The sequence below is a fragment of the Numenius arquata genome, chromosome 7 (assembly GCF_964106895.1).
Source record: "Numenius arquata chromosome 7, bNumArq3.hap1.1, whole genome shotgun sequence".
Classification (NCBI taxonomy): Eukaryota; Metazoa; Chordata; class Aves; order Charadriiformes; family Scolopacidae; genus Numenius; species Numenius arquata.
In genome coordinates, this window is record NC_133582.1 from 40,518,032 (window position 1) to 40,535,470 (window position 17,439).

Sequence of the window (17,439 nt, forward strand, 5' to 3'; positions counted from 1 at the left end):
CCCTCTGAGGAGGACAGCAGAGGGAGAGCTCTTTGCATTGCTACAGCCCCATGGAGACCCCAAGCCAACACACGTGGCCGTTGCGGCAGGCTGCCAAGAGAACAGTAAGTGTGCTGGCCACCACCTTTGGTTTAATTGCTGCCCAGTGCATGCCAAGCTGTGCAATTGGGAATTTTTTCATTCCCTATGCAGTTGTCAAGGTTTGTTCTGAAGACCTGTTCATTGCGGTTTCATTTTAAGGACAACAAAGCCACATCTTCTTGGCTTATAAAGGACCTTTGTTGTTCCTCAGGCACCAAATCTCATTTGTTTGTAAACTGTATGATAAATCCCACAGATGCTCAATGAGCCCATAGGCCCAGGTTAACCCCACAGTGAGAACTACGGGTACAAAACTATTTTAAATGCGTGGGGATTCAAAGTAAGCACAAGAGCCACCACAGTGAGCAGGGCACTCGCCTAAACCTGCAGACTCAGACTCGGGTTTTGTGTCTGAAGACCCACTGTTCTCTCATCCATGGCCAGGCCTGTCCCCAGCCTCTGTCCTCTTTGGTTGTCACAGCCCAACAGTTGCAGGGTTATGCAAGTGGAGTGGATCTGAGGTTTTAACCTTTGAGTTAAAAAATAAATCAGTTTGCTGATGTAGCTCATCACAACACCCCACAGACAGCAGTTGCTGGCCCAGCCAAGGTAAGAGGGGATGACAGATCTACTTTGCTGCTGGGAAAAAAGTTTCATGGGGTGACGATGGGAGAGCAAAAGAGACAAGGTTTTGCCCAGAGATGTCAACTTTGCAAAAATGCACGAGAGCCAAAAAATTGCCACATTAGTAGTAATGTAAGTTCTCTGAGAGAGGTGCTGGAGACATCGTGGGGACGTGTCCCTGAGGATGAGTGTCCTGAGCTTGCTCAACCTGCCCAGGTCTCTCAGTGTCTAGCTTTGCACCCTTAATCCACAGAAATTGTTCTAACCCTGGCATGCCTCTGTGGCTGAGGCAGGCTCTGTAAGTAGCATCCCCCCATCCTCCCATTCCTGTCCTAATAGTACCTTTTGCAGCTGCTTGGGAAAGAGGTAGACAACCCTTCTTCTCTACAGCCCATACTACAACGAAAGGCTTCATCAGCGATGGTGGCACAGGGTAAGCAGAGGTTTTGTACCGGGGCAGGTGGCCCTGCTCTCCCCAAGGGAAAAAGAAAAGCTTCCTTGCAAAGTGCCAGAACCAGAAACTTTCTTAGACCAATGCACTCTGGCTTTCATAAAACTACTGCAGTGCTGATCCAGGCCTTGGATCACAGAAGAGAAACAACCCTTTGATTTAAGCAGACTGAAGCTTACTCTAAAAGCCAAAAAAAAAAAAAAAAAAAACCAAAAAAAAAACAGGTTCTGGCACTTGTGCCAATGCAACAAGGTACATCTGCAAAGCCATTGATCATCTCCCGAGGACTGGCAGGCTTTGTAACACATGGACAACTTTTTAAAGGCACACCTTTACCGCTGGAGCCCCAATGCTGCTCACGACTTCCCCACAGGTAACTGGTTAGTGGTCAGTCGGTGGGCGGCTGTGGGATGGGGAGTCCTATTGCGGCCTGCCATGGCGGCATCTGGTGCCTCAGGAAGGGAGCAGCTGTGCCTCCCTGGCAGCGCCCATCTGAAAGATCATGGAGAGGATGATCTTGAGTGAGCTCTCACGGCAAGTGCAGGGCAGCCGAGGGATCAGGGCCAGCCAGCGTGGGTTTATGAAAGGGAGGTCCTGCTTAACCAACTTGATCTCTTTCTGTGACCATGTGATCCGCCTTCTCGATGCGGGGAAGGCTGTGGACGTTGTCTACCCGGACTTTGGTAAGGCCTTTGACACTGTCCCCCACAGCATTCTGCTGGAGAAGCTGGCGAATCATGGCATAGACAAGTGTACTCTTCACTGGGTAAAAAACTGGCTGGATGGCCGTGCCCAGAGAGTTGTGATTAATGGGGTGAAATCCGGTTGGCGGCCGGTCACCAGTGGTGTCCCTCAGGGCTCAGTTTTGGGGCCAGTCTTGTTTAATATCTTTATTGATGATCTGGATGAGGGGATTGAGTGCACCCTCAGTAAGTTTGCAGATGACACCAAGCTAGGTGGGAGTGTTGATCTGCTTGAGGGTCGGCAGGCTCTACAGAGGGACCTGGACAGGTTGGATCAATAGGCCAAGGCCAATGGGATGAGGTTCAATAAGGCCAAGTGCCGGGTCCTGCATTTTGGTCACAACAACCCCAGGCAACGCTACAGGCTTGGGGCAGAGTGGCTGGAAAGCTGCCCAGCAGAAAAGGACCTGGGGGTGTTGGTGGACAGCCGGCTTAACGTGAGCCAGCAGTGTGCCCAGGTGGCCAAGAAGGCCAACGGCATCCTGGCCTGTGTGAGGAACAGCGTGGCCAGCAGGAGCAGGGCAGTGATGGTGCCTCTGGACTGGGCCCTGGTGAGGCCTCACCTCGAGTGCTGTGTTCAGTTCTGGGCCCCTCACTACAGGGAGGACATTGAGCTGCTGGAGCGTGTCCAGAGGAGAGCCACCAAGCTGGTGAGGGGTCTGGAGAACAAGTCATACGAGGAGAGGCTGAGGGAACTGGGCATGTTTAGTTTGGAGAAGAAGAGGCTGAGGGGGGACCTCATTGCCCTCTACAGCTCCCTGAAAGGAGGGTGTAGAGAGGTGGGTGTTGGCCTCTGCTCCCAAGGGAATAATGGCAGGACCAGAGGAAATGGTCTGAAGTTGTGGCAGGGGAGGATTAGATTAGATATTAGGAAGAATTACTTTACTGAGAGAGTGGTCAGGCACTGGCACAGCCTGCCCAGGGAGGTGGTGGAGTCGCCATCCCTGGAGTATTTAAGAAAGGTGTGGATGTGGCACTTCAGGGCAGTGCCTGAGATTGTTGGGTTGTGTCTGTTTGTGTCTGAGGTTTTTTTTGGGGGTTTTGTTTTGTTTTGCTTTGGGTTTTTTTTGTGGTTGGACTTGATGATCTCAAAGGTCCCTTCCAACCGTGAAGATTCTGTGATTCTGTGAAGGGAAGGGTGAGCACACCAAGGGGCAGACTGGCCCCCCCAGTGTGTTTGTGCGGGTTGTCTAGTGACATAGGCCTGAGGGAGGATTATTTTCCAATGCGTTTTCAGTGGGGAAGGGGTAAGCCCTCTCCCAGTTTCTTGGGAGTTAGCTTGGAATTCCAGTGAGCTTGGGCACATGTGGGGATACCAGGAGACTGCACCACCCAAACCAAAGGCAGGCCAGCCCCTGTGTCACCGCACCGGGGCCTATGCTGTCCCTGAGGGCCGGCGCAGGCAGCCATGCCGGGCAGGCAGCCTGGACAACAAGGGGCTTCAGCGACCCGCCCGCAGGGCTTTTTGGGGGCCCCTCCTGCAGGCAGCCCGTACGCCGAGCTGGTGACTTCCAGCTGCTGGCTGCCACCCCGGTGAAGGCCGGGATGCGCGGACACACAGCCCGGCCCTGAGGCAGATTCCCCCGCCCGGCCGCCCCGGCGCGGTGCACGCTGGGTACTGTAGTCCCTCAGGCTGCCGCGCCCCACTGCGGACTCGCCTTCCCGTGAGGCAGCACCGGGCAGGGAGGGGGTGGTGGCGGCCATCACGTGCTCGGCGCGGCCAGGGCGAGCCGCCATTTTATGAGGAAAAACGGCAGCCGCCGCCCGTTAGCCAGTAACGTGGGGCGGTGTGCCGGGGCTGAGGGGCGGGGGGCTCCCACCCTTCTTTATTTCCCTTTGCGCTCTTTCCTCCCTTTACTCCTTTTTTTTTTTTTTTTTCCTATCTCTCTCTCTCCCTCCCTCCCCTTTCCCTTCCTCTCAGAATCCCTCCCTCCGCTTTTGTTATCCCTCCCCTAGCTTTCTCCCCTCCCTCCTCTCTCCCCGCCCCCGCCGGCACTGCGGAGCCGGAGACGTGACCCGAGCGGACCCACCCGCGGCCTTTTCCCCGCTGCTCCAGCCTCTCGCCGCAGAGTCGCATGTCATCTATCCAGAACCTCCAATCCTTCGGTAAGGGCCGCCGCCCGGCACCCCGCCACCCCTCTTTGTGCCGCGGGGAGCCCCCACAGTCACCCCTCGGGGCTGTGGCTGCCTTTCCCCCGCCGTGGTCCCTACTGCCGCTGCCGGCCTCGTCCTGCTGCCGCTTTCCCGAGGGCCCCCCGGGGCGTCGGTGCCCCCCAGCCCCTCGGGGTGACATTGAGGCCGTTGCCGAGCGAGTGTTGCCGTCCCCGGGGTGCCCGCCTTGCTCCGGCGGCTCGTCCTTGTCCTCCCCGGGCTCGGGACCTGTCCTGTGTGTGCGGCGGGGGGACCTGGGCTGGGAGACTCGTCTCTCTCCCTGTTTGCTCCCTTTCCTCTTCCGTGGGAGATGCCGCCATGTACTGTGCTCTGACACCACGTACCGCGCCTGAATGTCTAGATGCACCCCAAACTGGGTGTTTCTGTCAATTCTGCAGTCCCAAAGTTGTAGTCTTTGTGGGCAGAGGGAGTCTAGGGTTCGTATCGTCTGCTAAGGAAGGGAATCATTCTCCTCAGTTGCAATTGCGTGTTGATTTGCTGCCTCATCTTGTCCTTACCAACGTCCCAAAACCTGATGTATGCCCTGCGAAGGGTATTGTTTCTATAGACTGAGCTATACAGGCTGTAGGTCATTTCTCTTGTGTTAGCAGAGAAGTTTACCATGCTGGGCCATGGCTCTCCACCTCCCTGAACTATAGGCAACAGAAGTGATATGGTAGTGTTGTCAGACTTTTGGTCTCACTTTTGTCTCTAATCTTCTGCACATATAAGCCACATGAGAACGTTATGTTAACCACGATTTGGGAGCTGATCCTGCACTTAGGAAGGTGCTGCCCAAAGGATTTGTTTGAAGTAATCCAGTGTCAACACCTACAGCGCTGGTTTATCTCCAGCCTGGAATCCTCAACTCTGCCAAGTGATCTTCATGCTTTTCTTTGACTGAAATTTTCTATTACTGTTTGCCCTTCGATCTGTGGGGGACATTGAAATGCAGCACGTTATAAAAATGCCTTAGTAGAAATCAAACCAGCCAAGTTTCCCAGGGCTGTACTTCTTTCCCGTGATGCATGCAGCCTCATGATGCTTTCAGTGCCTTTAATGTTCTTGTCATCCTTGTTTTCACAAGGGTCAGTCTGTCTACAGCTGAAATACTTCTCTTGCTATTTGTGCTGAAGTTTTACTCTTTTGGGGTATTTGTTTTGAGTGGATTGCAAAATTTGGTCAGTTTTTTAGGTTTGAGTTTTTGATGGAAGTTTGGGGAATTGTAGCTTGCATGGCCATTGAACCTACACTTTCTGAGGATCAGACTCTTCAATATGATTCTGATTAGTATGCAGAAATTACTTGTCAATTGTTTAAAAAAAAAAACAAACCCAAAACTTAGATTCTTTCATGCTTCAAGATTTATTTGAAGCTACTGATTAGGAAACTTGTAGGGCTATCAAATTTCTTGATAGAGTGAGCATTAAATAGGGTGTTTTTTGTGGAGAACAGAGAACAAGAAGTATAACCCAGAAACCTTTCTTCTTCCTAAATGCCCTCCTATTTCACCCATGCTAGTTAAATTTAAGCTTGGAAGAATTTGAGAACTGACCTTTCTATAGTCAAAGCCTGAATGAATTTTGTTAACATTCTTGCCTAAAGCTACTGACTGGCAGAGGGGTCCTGGTTTACAGACAACCTGTGACATCTGTTTGTGTCTGTTTACCCTGTTTTGTTTACATTAGTAGCCAAGAATTACACCCATGCCTTAAAGTGCTGGTAGCATGGTAGTTGTCATGGTGTAAGACTTCTATTCTGGACTTGTAAAGGAGTGTGTGTACAAGAGTTTTTTGATTTTTCTGTTGGTCTGATAAAGATATGACTTCCATATTTCACTTCAAATGCATGTGGCTGTCTAAAACTCCTGTGCACTTGATGTTCTCTCAGAGCCCTGTTTTCAGGTTCAGAACTTCAGGATTTACTGTTTGCAGGAAATATTGAAGTAAATGGATACTGGACCTGAAAATGTTTATATCCGGAAAGGCATTGAAGAAACTGGATACGTGATGGTTGAGGGTGCTATGCTGAGTTAGTAGGCTAGTGAGACTTGATACAGCTGTAGAAAAAAAGTACTCCGATTTTAACAGTGTATTTTTAAACAGAGAGAAAACAGCAAGATTATCCCCTAAATAAAGCTCTTTGTGAAGTGAGAAAGTTACCTGTTGGTTTTCGAGCTTGGGTGTTTTCCTTTGTGGGAATTACATGAATCGTTTTCCTCCTGCAGACCCCTTTGCTGATGCAACAAAGGGTGACGACTTACTCCCAGCGGGGACTGAGGATTACATTCATATAAGGATCCAGCAACGAAACGGGAGAAAGACACTAACAACTGTTCAGGGAATTGCAGATGATTATGACAAGAAGAAACTTGTGAAAGCTTTCAAAAAGGTGAAGTTGCTGCTTTGATTTAATAATAAAGATATTATATAAAAGAGTATAGTATCTTTTAATATGAAGTAACAGAATATTTCTTTTATTTCATTCCTGCCAGTGCACGTTACTTGCATGTTCTGGTTGATCCCTTTACCTCTCTTTCTCAAAACTCCTATCAGTGTCCAGTGACACTGCTTCTTACTAAGAAGTTAAAACATTTCTTTCCTATAAAGAAGTAAATAAAATACATTCTGAATGTTTCATTAAAATTTCAGAGATAACTGGCTTTGTTGATGTGAAGAATAAAACCAGTTTAAAGTAGAACTGTTTTTTGCATTCCTGCTCCTGTCATAGCTGCGTTGCTCTTGAAATAGAGATCTCGAGTTTCACCAGGATGTAAACATTTATTTTAAAATAGTTTGGAGTTGAAAGGCTGTATCTTGTGACTTTGTTTTCCATTCTTGCAATGAGTGCTGGGTAGTTCCTCCTGCGCAGTATCTAATCCTGTCTTTGCCTGAATTAACTATCAGCAGCTTAGTTTGTGTCTGTATGCATCACCAGCTACATTCCATTTGCCCTCAAAACTAGTGCAAAATAGATCTAGCCTTTGCCTTGCTTGGCATCAGAGTTTAGTAAACAGCTTCTGTGACAAAATTCTGCGGAAAAGACTTACAAAGCAAAATGATAATGTACATCAGGTGCCTTACAATATGAATGTTTCATTCTAGAAATTTGCTTGTAATGGTACTGTGATTGAACATCCTGAATACGGTGAAGTGATCCAGCTTCAGGGTGACCAAAGGAAGAACATTTGCCAATTCCTCTTGGAGGTAAGGGACTGCAGATAAATATCTAAACATCTCTGGAAGCAATAGAGTGGCAGGTGGCATTGATGTTAATTAGCCAGCTAAAGATGTCCGCTGTAGTTCCTTTGTATTTTCAGCCAAAAAGTAAAATGACACTTGCAGAATGAGAGTAAGAATCAAAGCACTGTAGAATGCATTCACCCTGCAAGAACATACCACTTGTTCTCTGGCAGTGCAAATTGACTTCTTCATTTGTAAAATCAAGCATTTGATGCAAACCATCATTTTGAGACTGAAAACACTATAGGGGAAAAAGTCTTTCACCACAAGATTACTGATGCAAATCATGACATAGAGATGTTACACTGTCAAAGAATAAGTGCTAGGACTACATAACAAGTGAGATGTCTGGTAAGATTTTCTTTTTTGCATAGTCAATTCTCCTCTTGCCCCAGAAACGTCCTGGAAACTAGAAAACTTCGATGTTGAGTAGACATTGTATTGCAGTTTCAGAATGTAAGATTATGGTAACTTGATATCACTGTAATATCCTAAGCATGTAAGCCTTACTGAAATATGTTGCTTTTCTCCTTTAGATTGGCATTGTCAAGGAAGAACAACTGAAAGTTCATGGTTTCTAAAATACCTGTACTCTCGTGAAGAACCCTGCAGTATTTGGTCTTACCTACCCTGGCTCTTCTGTGAAAAATGAATCTTTGCAGTGAATGGACTTCCCTGTTACCTGAACATTTAAAATTTGATTCAGATTTGCATGACTGCGTGAACCACGTGGTGTGTAGACTAGAAACACATAAGAAAACTTCAGTAAGGTGGTAATGATGACACTTGTGAACTTTAACACATTTCCAATGGAAGTGTTTTAGCGATGATTGTTCAGTTTACTACTCTGCACCTGACTTAAATGTGTGGCTTGTATTAAAATAGTGTGTGTTGCTGCTTAGAAATAAAAGTTTATTCATATATTTTCTGGGATATTTGAAATGCTTTAGCTTAAGTTTTAAATTAGCACAGCAGCCTTACTAAAGAATGACTACAGCGTTTTGTGGCAAGTGTAGCTCACTGCTCATTGAATAAATTGGAAAATCTACATGATGAAGTATTAGCTAATTAATCAGTACATTAGCTTGATGTGATCTTATCCTGTAGCTGTAAGACTAGAGCTTTAAAGTCTGTTGTGTAGGTGTATCTTAGTAGCAGCATGATAAGACATAAATTGTTTTCTGAGTAAGTAACTGGATATTCTCTAAAATGTACTGCAGCGACTATGAAATATTAGTGTTAGACTAAAATAAGCTGAACTCCTTAAGGCTGCTGTTACTGAGAATGTGTTAAACATCTAGATCTTACCTAGTACTCCCGAAATGTTTGAAGGAAGTGCATGGGATTTTGTGTCTCTTGTCACTGAGTGAACGAACGGGAAAGACATTGAGTTGGCTTCTGCCATGACTGTGCATTTAATGTTGGCAAGCGGAGTGCTTTAATTAGCTGGTAGTGTTAGCTACGGAAGTAAGGAAGGGAACAGGCTCTACACTAGCCTTTTTTTGTTTTTGTTTTTTTTTTTTTACCCTGGTGTGAAAAGTTTTGCTATGATAGCAGTTAATATGGAAGGGTTTGTAATGGGGTTTGGGTGTTACTACAGAAAGCTGATTTAGTCTACTTTTCTAGCAGGCAATTAGTTCGCTGTCATCTAAAGTTATAATAGGTTTGTTCCATCATCATCTAGTCTGAGATGTAGGCATTTGGTATTTCGCTTTTTAGTCCCTTTACAGAATGAAATTACTTCATTTGGTGAAACATGCAGATCTTATCTTCCTTGTGAGATAGACATGGAAATTTCCTCTGAAACAATTCAAAACATGCTGAGATGGGGAAACTGTAAGACTAGTGGGAAAAATTAAAAAAAAAAACCTACTTGTAATATTATGTAATCTCTGGAAAGGAAGAAAGAGAAATTTCTTTACTGCTATGTAAGTAGTACTAAGTTAGTACTATTAACTAGTATTATTAGTACTAACTATTACTAAGTTAGTAATAACTTATTTAGAAAAAAAAAAGAACTGATGACTACCTATGTAAACATCAAGAATAGGCAAAACGGTATTACTTAATATCACCTGTGCCTATACTGTGTTTCCTGTTCAGACTTGCCTTTCGAAACAGAAGTGCTCAATTTTAACTCACAAACCTTTCTTTTTTTAAGATTTCTGAATTCAGATATGAACCTTTATGGCACTAACAACAACTGGAGGACCATTATAGAGCATACATATGACAGTTTGTTTCTCTGTCTGATCTAGACAATTCCACCTGTAAGAATCCAGTGTCCAGTCTCTCAGTCTCCACAACTGCTGCCTGGTGTTACAGATCTTAACTGTTCCAGAAAAACGATGTTCCGGAAGATTGTATATGGTTAAGGTATAATGTGTTCAGGAGGAGGGAAAGCCTGCTGCAAAACAGGAAATACCAGCACGCAGAAGGGAAATCCAAAAAATAAGTCATGTGCAAGTCTTGCACGTTAGCAGAATAAAATCATTTCACTGCAAGTTTACCTAGTCTTGATTCATAGATGATAAAATAATTAATCCTTTGGGGGTAGGTAGCACTTAATGATTTTCATTTTATCAAATGCCAGAAAAACCTGATGTTCTCATTTAAAGCTTGTTCTCCTGCCCAAGAGGAAAAACAAGCAGTATCTTCTCCTATTTCACTGGTATTACATGAGTATTTCTAGTCGGGTTTTGAATTGGAGATTAAAAAACAATTAGCAAGTCTCATGTGTTACTGAGTCAGTCTTCATTTCAGATGGCATTCCATTAACTTGTACTACCTAAGCTTGAGTCATTTCTCCATAGTCATTCTGCTTGGAATCAGTAAGAAAAACTTCTGTTTTCTTCCACCTCATTTAAAAGCCCCTTCTGACAGGAAGAACCTTGCAGTTGATAGGTGGCTTTGGGTTTTATGCTGGAGTGGAGCTGCTTGTGTTTTGACCTTTGAAGGGCAAAATTAAAAGGAGAAGGTATAAGAAGTAACAAATTTGAAGTTTAAATCAATGAGGATTGTTGTGGCCAGAAACAATTTAATCTTTCTAGAAGGAAAGCAGAGATTTTTCTTCTGGAAGTCTTTTAAACTAGAACAGTGTCTCTAACTAGCCTTGTTAGAAGCCCAAGCCTCTTTGTGTGTTCTGGAGGAAAGGCTTCAACAATTTCATGTTTTATCCTCTTAGGCTGAAACTTCTTTGTGAAAGCTCAGCCTATTTGGAATATATGCGCATGTTTCAAGAATGCTGAAAAACGTGAAAGACGTTGGGGAAGAACTGTTTAAATGGCTGCCATGAAAACCTATTTGCACAGTGAAGGCAGGTTTCAGTCTTTCCATCTATTCCAAAATAGGTTAAAAAACCATAAAGGATTTGGCCCATAATTGTCAAGGCAGTGAAAGGGAGCTAATAATAGCAAAACACTTTTTAAAAACCCATTAGTAGGACTTGAGACTGGGCAAGCTCAGACTGCAGAGTGGTGGCTTCTTTTTGTTGGAATATTATGAGGTCTGTGTCTTTCCGTTTCCAAATCAAGACTGACGCTCTTAATCTAGACTTAACCACAAGCTGCAATAGGATTTAGGAACTGGTGTTTCAAATTCACGGTCTTGCTGTGCGTAGTTATATTAGGCTGTTGTAGCTGATTCTTTAGCTGATATGCTGGAGTAAAGTGCTGCATAAATAAATTCATTGTGTTGTCTGGTCAGAGCCTACATCTGCTTAATGCAGCTATGGACAACGAAACCATCACTTCCCAAATGGTGGTAACAGTCCTTATTTGTAGAAGGTGAGATTTAGTAATTTAGCTCTGTAGGCTGCCTGCTTCCTCTTGTTGTGTGAATTATCAGACCCTTGACCTTTGCCTGTGGTCAGCTAACTCTGACAGTGTGTTTGAGAAGAGCAGGAAGAGCACAACTATGGGCAGATAAGTGATCATTTTCTCAAGTGAAAGAACCTTTGAAGTGAACGGTGCCTAGGTTGTGTGTGAGTACTATTTTGGGGGAGGGAGAGGGGAATCCCTCCAAAAAAAATCCAACCTTAGGGAATAAGTTTATATCTTAAGTCTGTTTTCATTCACTTAGATTCATCTGGACTGCAAGACCTCTACAACATTGTTATTTCTGTATCTTTAAAAATCCTAATTAAACTTCCTTGAGAGCTTGGCATATAAGGTTCTAAATATATCTAAAGCCATTATAAAACTTAAAAATGTGAAGAGTCATTGAAGCTTAAGTTTTCAGTATTTGAAAAAATAATGATTAAGCTGAGGTCTTCATTTTGCCCTGTTCTGCCATCCTGCTCATGAGTATGCATTGCCCTAAGGGTGCACGTGTATGTAGAGATGTGCCTGTAAGCAGATAGCCCTGCTGTAGTGCGATACCCTATTTCTAGTTTTTGTAAGATCTTACCTGATGTGCTGCACTGTTACGGCCTGTGCTGCTCTAATTTTACCGGTATAGGATGGATGTAGCTTGAGTTCCAGTCAGCAATTCTCTTTTCCTTAACCCTTCTGGAAGGCTGAGGTGTACAGGGTCCATGTGTTACACCCTTGTTCAAAGTGGCTCAGTAGTGCTCTGACTGTGTGAAGTATGTCCAAGATTATTATTTAGCCATTAAAGGATGGGGAGGCCTTTTTATCGATTACTTTGGGACATGGTTGGGGTTCCTGTTACTTCTAGCGTGTTCAGCGTTGATTAGTGCCACTGATGATTGTTCTAATTAGTGTGCTACTGCCACTAGGGAAATGGAAGCGGTCTTAGAGGGATGTGTGTATTTAAGTATTAAGAATCTGCCTGCCTCCTACAACTCTCCTAATACATCTGTACTCGGTTTAGTTGGCAATGTGAAGGTTACTTTACAGTTACAAGATCAAAAGCTCTTAAGATGAATAGGGGAAAAATGACATAGTTGTTCTATGTTTGCTATACAGATGCTTCATGCCTCCTGTTTCCAGTTTACATTAAAAAAAAAAAATCTCAAAAGAGGATTTGTACTTGGCACGGCTTCTTAATGTTTGCTACATGCCTGTGATTGATCTCTTCATGAACAAGACTTAACCTGTATTGGGGTATTGCTAGAGAGCTGAGACAACAAAGTCTTTTGAAATAAAGTGTACCGATGATATTTTATGTATGCTTTTCTAAAACACATGGAATTTTACACTATTATTAAGTAGGATTGGGGTTTTTTTTGGTGGAAGATAGAAGTAGTATAATTTAATAGTGATGTATTTGGTCCTCTTGTAATTAGTTTTGATTTCTTCAAGAAATGTTATATTTCCTCTTTTAAATTTGTACCATAATCTGTACTAACCAACTTAAAAAATTGTGACTTGTACTGGGATATCATAGCTCTAAAACAAGATGATGGTATTGGCTCGGTGTCTAAAGTTTTGGGTAGAAGAGGATCTAATTTCTTTAATAAGCAAAATGCACATTGTTTTTAGATGAAGCCGGTGATGAGTGCTCAAGTTTTGGTCTCAGCTATTTTAGAATGTCTTGCATCTGTGAAATGTGAAGGCGCATTTCTGAAATTAATTTGGGGTCTGATTAAAAGTACTTGTGTGAATAATAAATGCTTTTTGCCATTTTAAGCCGTTTTTGCTATGATTATGCAGCAGAATACCATGATCCAGACTTAGTTCTCCAAGTTCTGAGTAGCTGAATTCTGCAGACGTGGTTGCAAGTGGACTGGTTGTGCTCCTCAAAGGCAGGATTTAGCTGTGAGCTGTGTTTGTTGGAGAGGGAAACAGCGCTGTTCCTGCTGTACAGACGGACAAGCCTTGGGCCTCCTGATGGGACAGGTAACCCCCTTGTTTTGGTAGCCTGTTCCCCAAATCAACTAGAAATTTGCTCTTTAGATAGATCCAGCAAATGATAAATGTGGTGATGTATAATCGGAGCAAAGTTCTGGGGTAAGAAAGATGAAAAGTGGTGTATTCCCAAGAGTCCTGCTGGAAAAATCTACTGAAGGGCAGCCCCTGTTGCAGAGGAAGCAGCCTGGAGCTGCTCTCTGGCAAAGCTGTATATTCATGTGGTGGGGGTACCTCCTGATGAATGATGGGGTACACCTCAGTAAGTGCCAGGTGCATTGGTGGTACCAGCACATCTGTGCTCGGTGACACTGGTGGAAAAGGTGGCCCTGCAGCGCTGGTATTTGTCAGTATCTGTTCAACACTCACTGTCGAGTTACACCTGTAACTCAAAGCCCAGATCGGGATTAGGACTTGGAGATACGGATCAAAACCACTGTCCGGGTTCCTTTAATAAATAGTAACCTGTAAATTAATCCATTTATTATTCAAGATAATTTATATGAGTGAGAATTCAGTATAAAAAAGGCTCTTTAGGAAATATTGGAAGAAGATTATTTTCCTTCCTTACCTACCTTTCCTTTAGGCACAGTTTTGTAGTGCCAGGGAGAAACTTCCTGATGGTCCATTAGTGGTTTTACTTCATACAAAATGCTGTGAACAGCGCTCTGTTTGAAATCAGCTGGGGCTGGAGTCCTCACCCATCGCAGCCTCCGCTTGCCTTGCGTGTGAACCTCTCTTAAAGGGTGCCCAGGGGAGGGACATCTCTAGGGGTCATCCAATTGCTTCATTTCTCCTGGTAGTAGAGGTCAGTTCCAGTGCTGGCTTAAGTCGCACTGAAATGAGATCGTTCTTCAGTAATGCTACAGAAGATAAAAGGGTTTCTGCAGAGGACGAGAGGGAAGGAGATGTCTGCACCTTGCTTCCAAGTAGGGCAATGCAGAGCCCTTTAAGTTGCCTCCACCTGGAGCTGGTCTGAACACAGCAGCATCTGCTGCCTCCTGGTTTGTGCTGCACAGAAGCAGCTGCGCAATTCCCATGTCTTAGCTGGTTCTCACTGTGCTTCAGCCTGATACACAGCTGGGTCTCTGGCAATAAATTCAAAGTAGAAGAGCACTCCGGTCATGGGCCGTGATCTGATGGCAGAGGAATGGACATCTACCGAGGATTGTAGGGACAGACCCATTAATTACTTTTTGTCTGTCCAAACAGGGAAAATTGCCAGTTATCCCCTGTGGACATTTACAGGGGTAAAAAAAAAAAACCCAAACAAATAAACATGTAAAGTTGTAGAAATCATCAAGGCCAACGTTCAGAACAATAAATGAGCTTCTGAGGGTGCAATTTTATATACAGAAGCAGGAGCACCCTGTTGCCAGCAGCTGCGTGTCACTGGATGAAGCTACAGACAGCGGGAACGCAAAGGGAATGTGCTTAAAACGGACATCCCTTATGTAGCTGTCTCGAGGCTCTCCGGGCTCTTTCGCAAAGAAGGCGGTAGTGGTGTCGCTTGGCAATTTTTGTGCCTGGGATGTGTTCTTAGCTGTTCACTCAGTGCACCCCCTCTCCTCAGTCACCTAAATAACAGGATGATGATCTCTAATCTCCTCTTAGTTTCTAGTATCTTATTAGCTGTCTCAGTTTGATTTCAGGCTGCTAATATTCACCTTGTTAAGATACGTTTTCAGGAGGAAGGCACCAGGGATGATTTAAAAAGAAATTTGAGTACGAGGAGAATCTTCCAAGCGCATGATTTGGGTGTTACACTTCTGCGAGGAAGCTGTTAAAGCTGAAGCCTCTCTTCCATTACCTTAAGAGGCATTTCCTGCCCCAGAATAGTTCTTGCTCGGTTTATTTCAGTGCCCTAAGCCAGCCCCGAAGCGGTGCTTTCTCCCAGGTCCCCATCTGGAAGGCACAGCACGGGTTGTGTGAGCTTAGTGGGTGCCTGCTGCAACCGGTCCTGCTCTCCTGAGCCCTGGGAACGTGCACGGCTGCCCCAGGCTGGGCTGCCAAGCAGTGCTGCTGCCTGATGGAAATGGCAGAGGTGGCAAAAAGAGAAACCCAGGGTTTGCCTTGCAATTTCCAGTTTCTGTAGTGGTTTAGTGATCTGGCAAAGTGGCTGCTGGGAGCAAAGGGATGGACTTTTTGTGGTTCCTTCACAGGTATGTATCAAGAGACAGTGCCCTGAAGTTAATAGAATTAGACCATGTGTTCAGGATCACATTCTATAGTGCTGATACTGGCAAAGCATCCACTGTCTCTTATTTTTCAAAAGTTTACTTGACCTTTACTTTTGGACAGAGTTTTTCCTATTCACTGAAATCTGGGCCTCAGCTGGCACAGCTCCATTTGATGGGACCCAAAGATCCAGAAGAACCACCAGCTTGCCTCTGTCCCCACCCTCTCCACACTGCTTTTCCATGTAAGCAGATTTAAATACTTTGGTTTTGTATGTACAAGCCCCTGGTATATGTATAAGCACTTCTCTTGATGTCTTCTCCCTCTGAGAATATGCTCCATATTTCCTTCTGCCATCAGACACGTGGTATTTTTGGGCGTTCTCTAAAGGTCCGGCCATGGCTTAGCACAGGATTCTTTTGTTCTCACAGGTCTTGTAGAATTAGGAAGTCGAAATTTACAGGGGGAAATCCAGAGTAGATGTAGACTGTACCATCACACAAAGTCTGGTTTAAAAGAGGTAGCCTGCACATATCCGCATTGTTGATGTGATGTATCACACAGGCACATGGTGAGTTTTTGATCTAATCACGTTTGGCTGTTCCTGGCGATGCTCTGGAGGAAGGCTGCCTGCTCCTCCAGTACAGAAGCAAAGGCACAGTGGGGAGACTTGATGCTGCTTCGGCTTTGTTCCTCCGGGAATGAGCTGTTCCACGCTGCGGGCTCAAGCCTGATACCAAGCCACGTTACGGAGCAGTCTAGCTGGAGCCACCGTTCCCTCTGCTCTACTGCCCACATCCATCAGCTATCTATCTCCTGCCCTGCAGGTAAGATCCCCAGGTCTGGGTCCATATGATTGTCCTACGGAGGTGAAACACTAGGCGTGGTGACTCTCATTTGTGACCAGAGAACTGACATGCAAATGTAATGAGTAAATTAATAGTAGTAGTAGCAATGAGTAAATGGTACATAGATACAGCTACACAGAGCAACTTGCTTGTTCTTTTGACCCTAAAGTGTTTCTCTCCTCATGATGACATTATCCCTTTTCATGTGCTTTGTTTTTAGTAATGAAATGTCTTTATCTTGCTTGCTTTATTTGACCGGAGTGAAATGTTATGTCAATCAGTGCCATTTCTCTGGCATGGCTTCCTGAAATGACTGCTAATGCGCAAGAGCTGAGGAACGGGCCGGGGGGAGTGTGGTACATTGAGCTTGGAAAACATGCGAAATGCTTTTCTCCTGATCTTAATTGCAACTGTCTCTTCAGCCATTGGCTTATTTAAGATCTATAGGTTTGTGTCCATTGGGCAACTGAAGTTTTACAAGTAGCTACTGGGAGATTACAAGAAAAGATTTTTAAAAATACACATTCTGCAATGAGCATTACTTTTACGTTTCTGGGAGGAGATAAGGGACTCCTAGCCTTTTTTTCAAAAGCCATTAAATGATCGGTCCCTATCAAACAAACCCATTTTATCAGCTTCAAATATGTTTTAAACAATGCTTCTGTAAATGGCCAGCGTGCCATTCCCAGTCTCTATCCCTAGGTGTCACTGGAAGACAGTGCATGCTGAAAATAGTGACACCGAAGCCAGGAAAAAGGACTGTAAAGTTTAGATGAGGGAATTTTTGGTACGATGAGGGGTATGATTGGTATGATTTTAGATGAGGGGACAATTTGGTAAAATTCCCAGGTGGCTGCAGACATAACCCGTGTGAAACCGTACCCCACATCTAATATGTGGGAGAGGGAGAGGATCTGAAATCTGTCCTTAGTTGTACCCCTCCCCTCTGGCGGCTGCACATCACCACCGACGCGTAGCTCCGTGCGTGCTCACTGCAGAGCCCTGTGCAAGAGGTGTGAGGGAGAGAGTCCCAGGGCACTACTTCAGAGAGAAGAAAGAAATCTACTGGAAGAGGCAGGAGATGACAGCTATGGCTTTGTAGCAGGCAAAAGTCAGCTCGTGGCAAGGCACCATGGAAAGAGGCAGACCTGCCTATGTGCATCTCCACAGTTTCCACCAGCTAGCGCTGCCCCTCCTCTGACAGCGAGCCAGTTCTGGGAGGTAAATCCACAGGAAATTATTTGCCTGGGGGGGGTTAAGGAGTTGCTTCTTGTTCACTTAGTTCTCTGAGTTTGCAGGCTCAGAGAAGTG

At 44.8% G+C, this 17,439-nt stretch overlaps 1 protein-coding gene across 1 annotated transcript; it reads left to right on the plus strand.

The window, feature by feature from the left end:
* The first annotated feature begins 3,612 nt into the window (after positions 1-3,612).
* On the plus strand, positions 3,613-12,881 carry EIF1B (eukaryotic translation initiation factor 1B). Its single transcript, XM_074150391.1, has 4 exons — positions 3,613-4,005; positions 6,278-6,441; positions 7,155-7,256; positions 7,829-12,881. The coding sequence occupies exons 1-4, from the start codon at positions 3,975-3,977 to the stop codon at positions 7,871-7,873; spliced, it is 342 nt and encodes a 113-aa protein (XP_074006492.1). The 5' UTR covers positions 3,613-3,974; the 3' UTR covers positions 7,874-12,881.
* Positions 12,882-17,439: the final 4,558 nt, after the last annotated feature.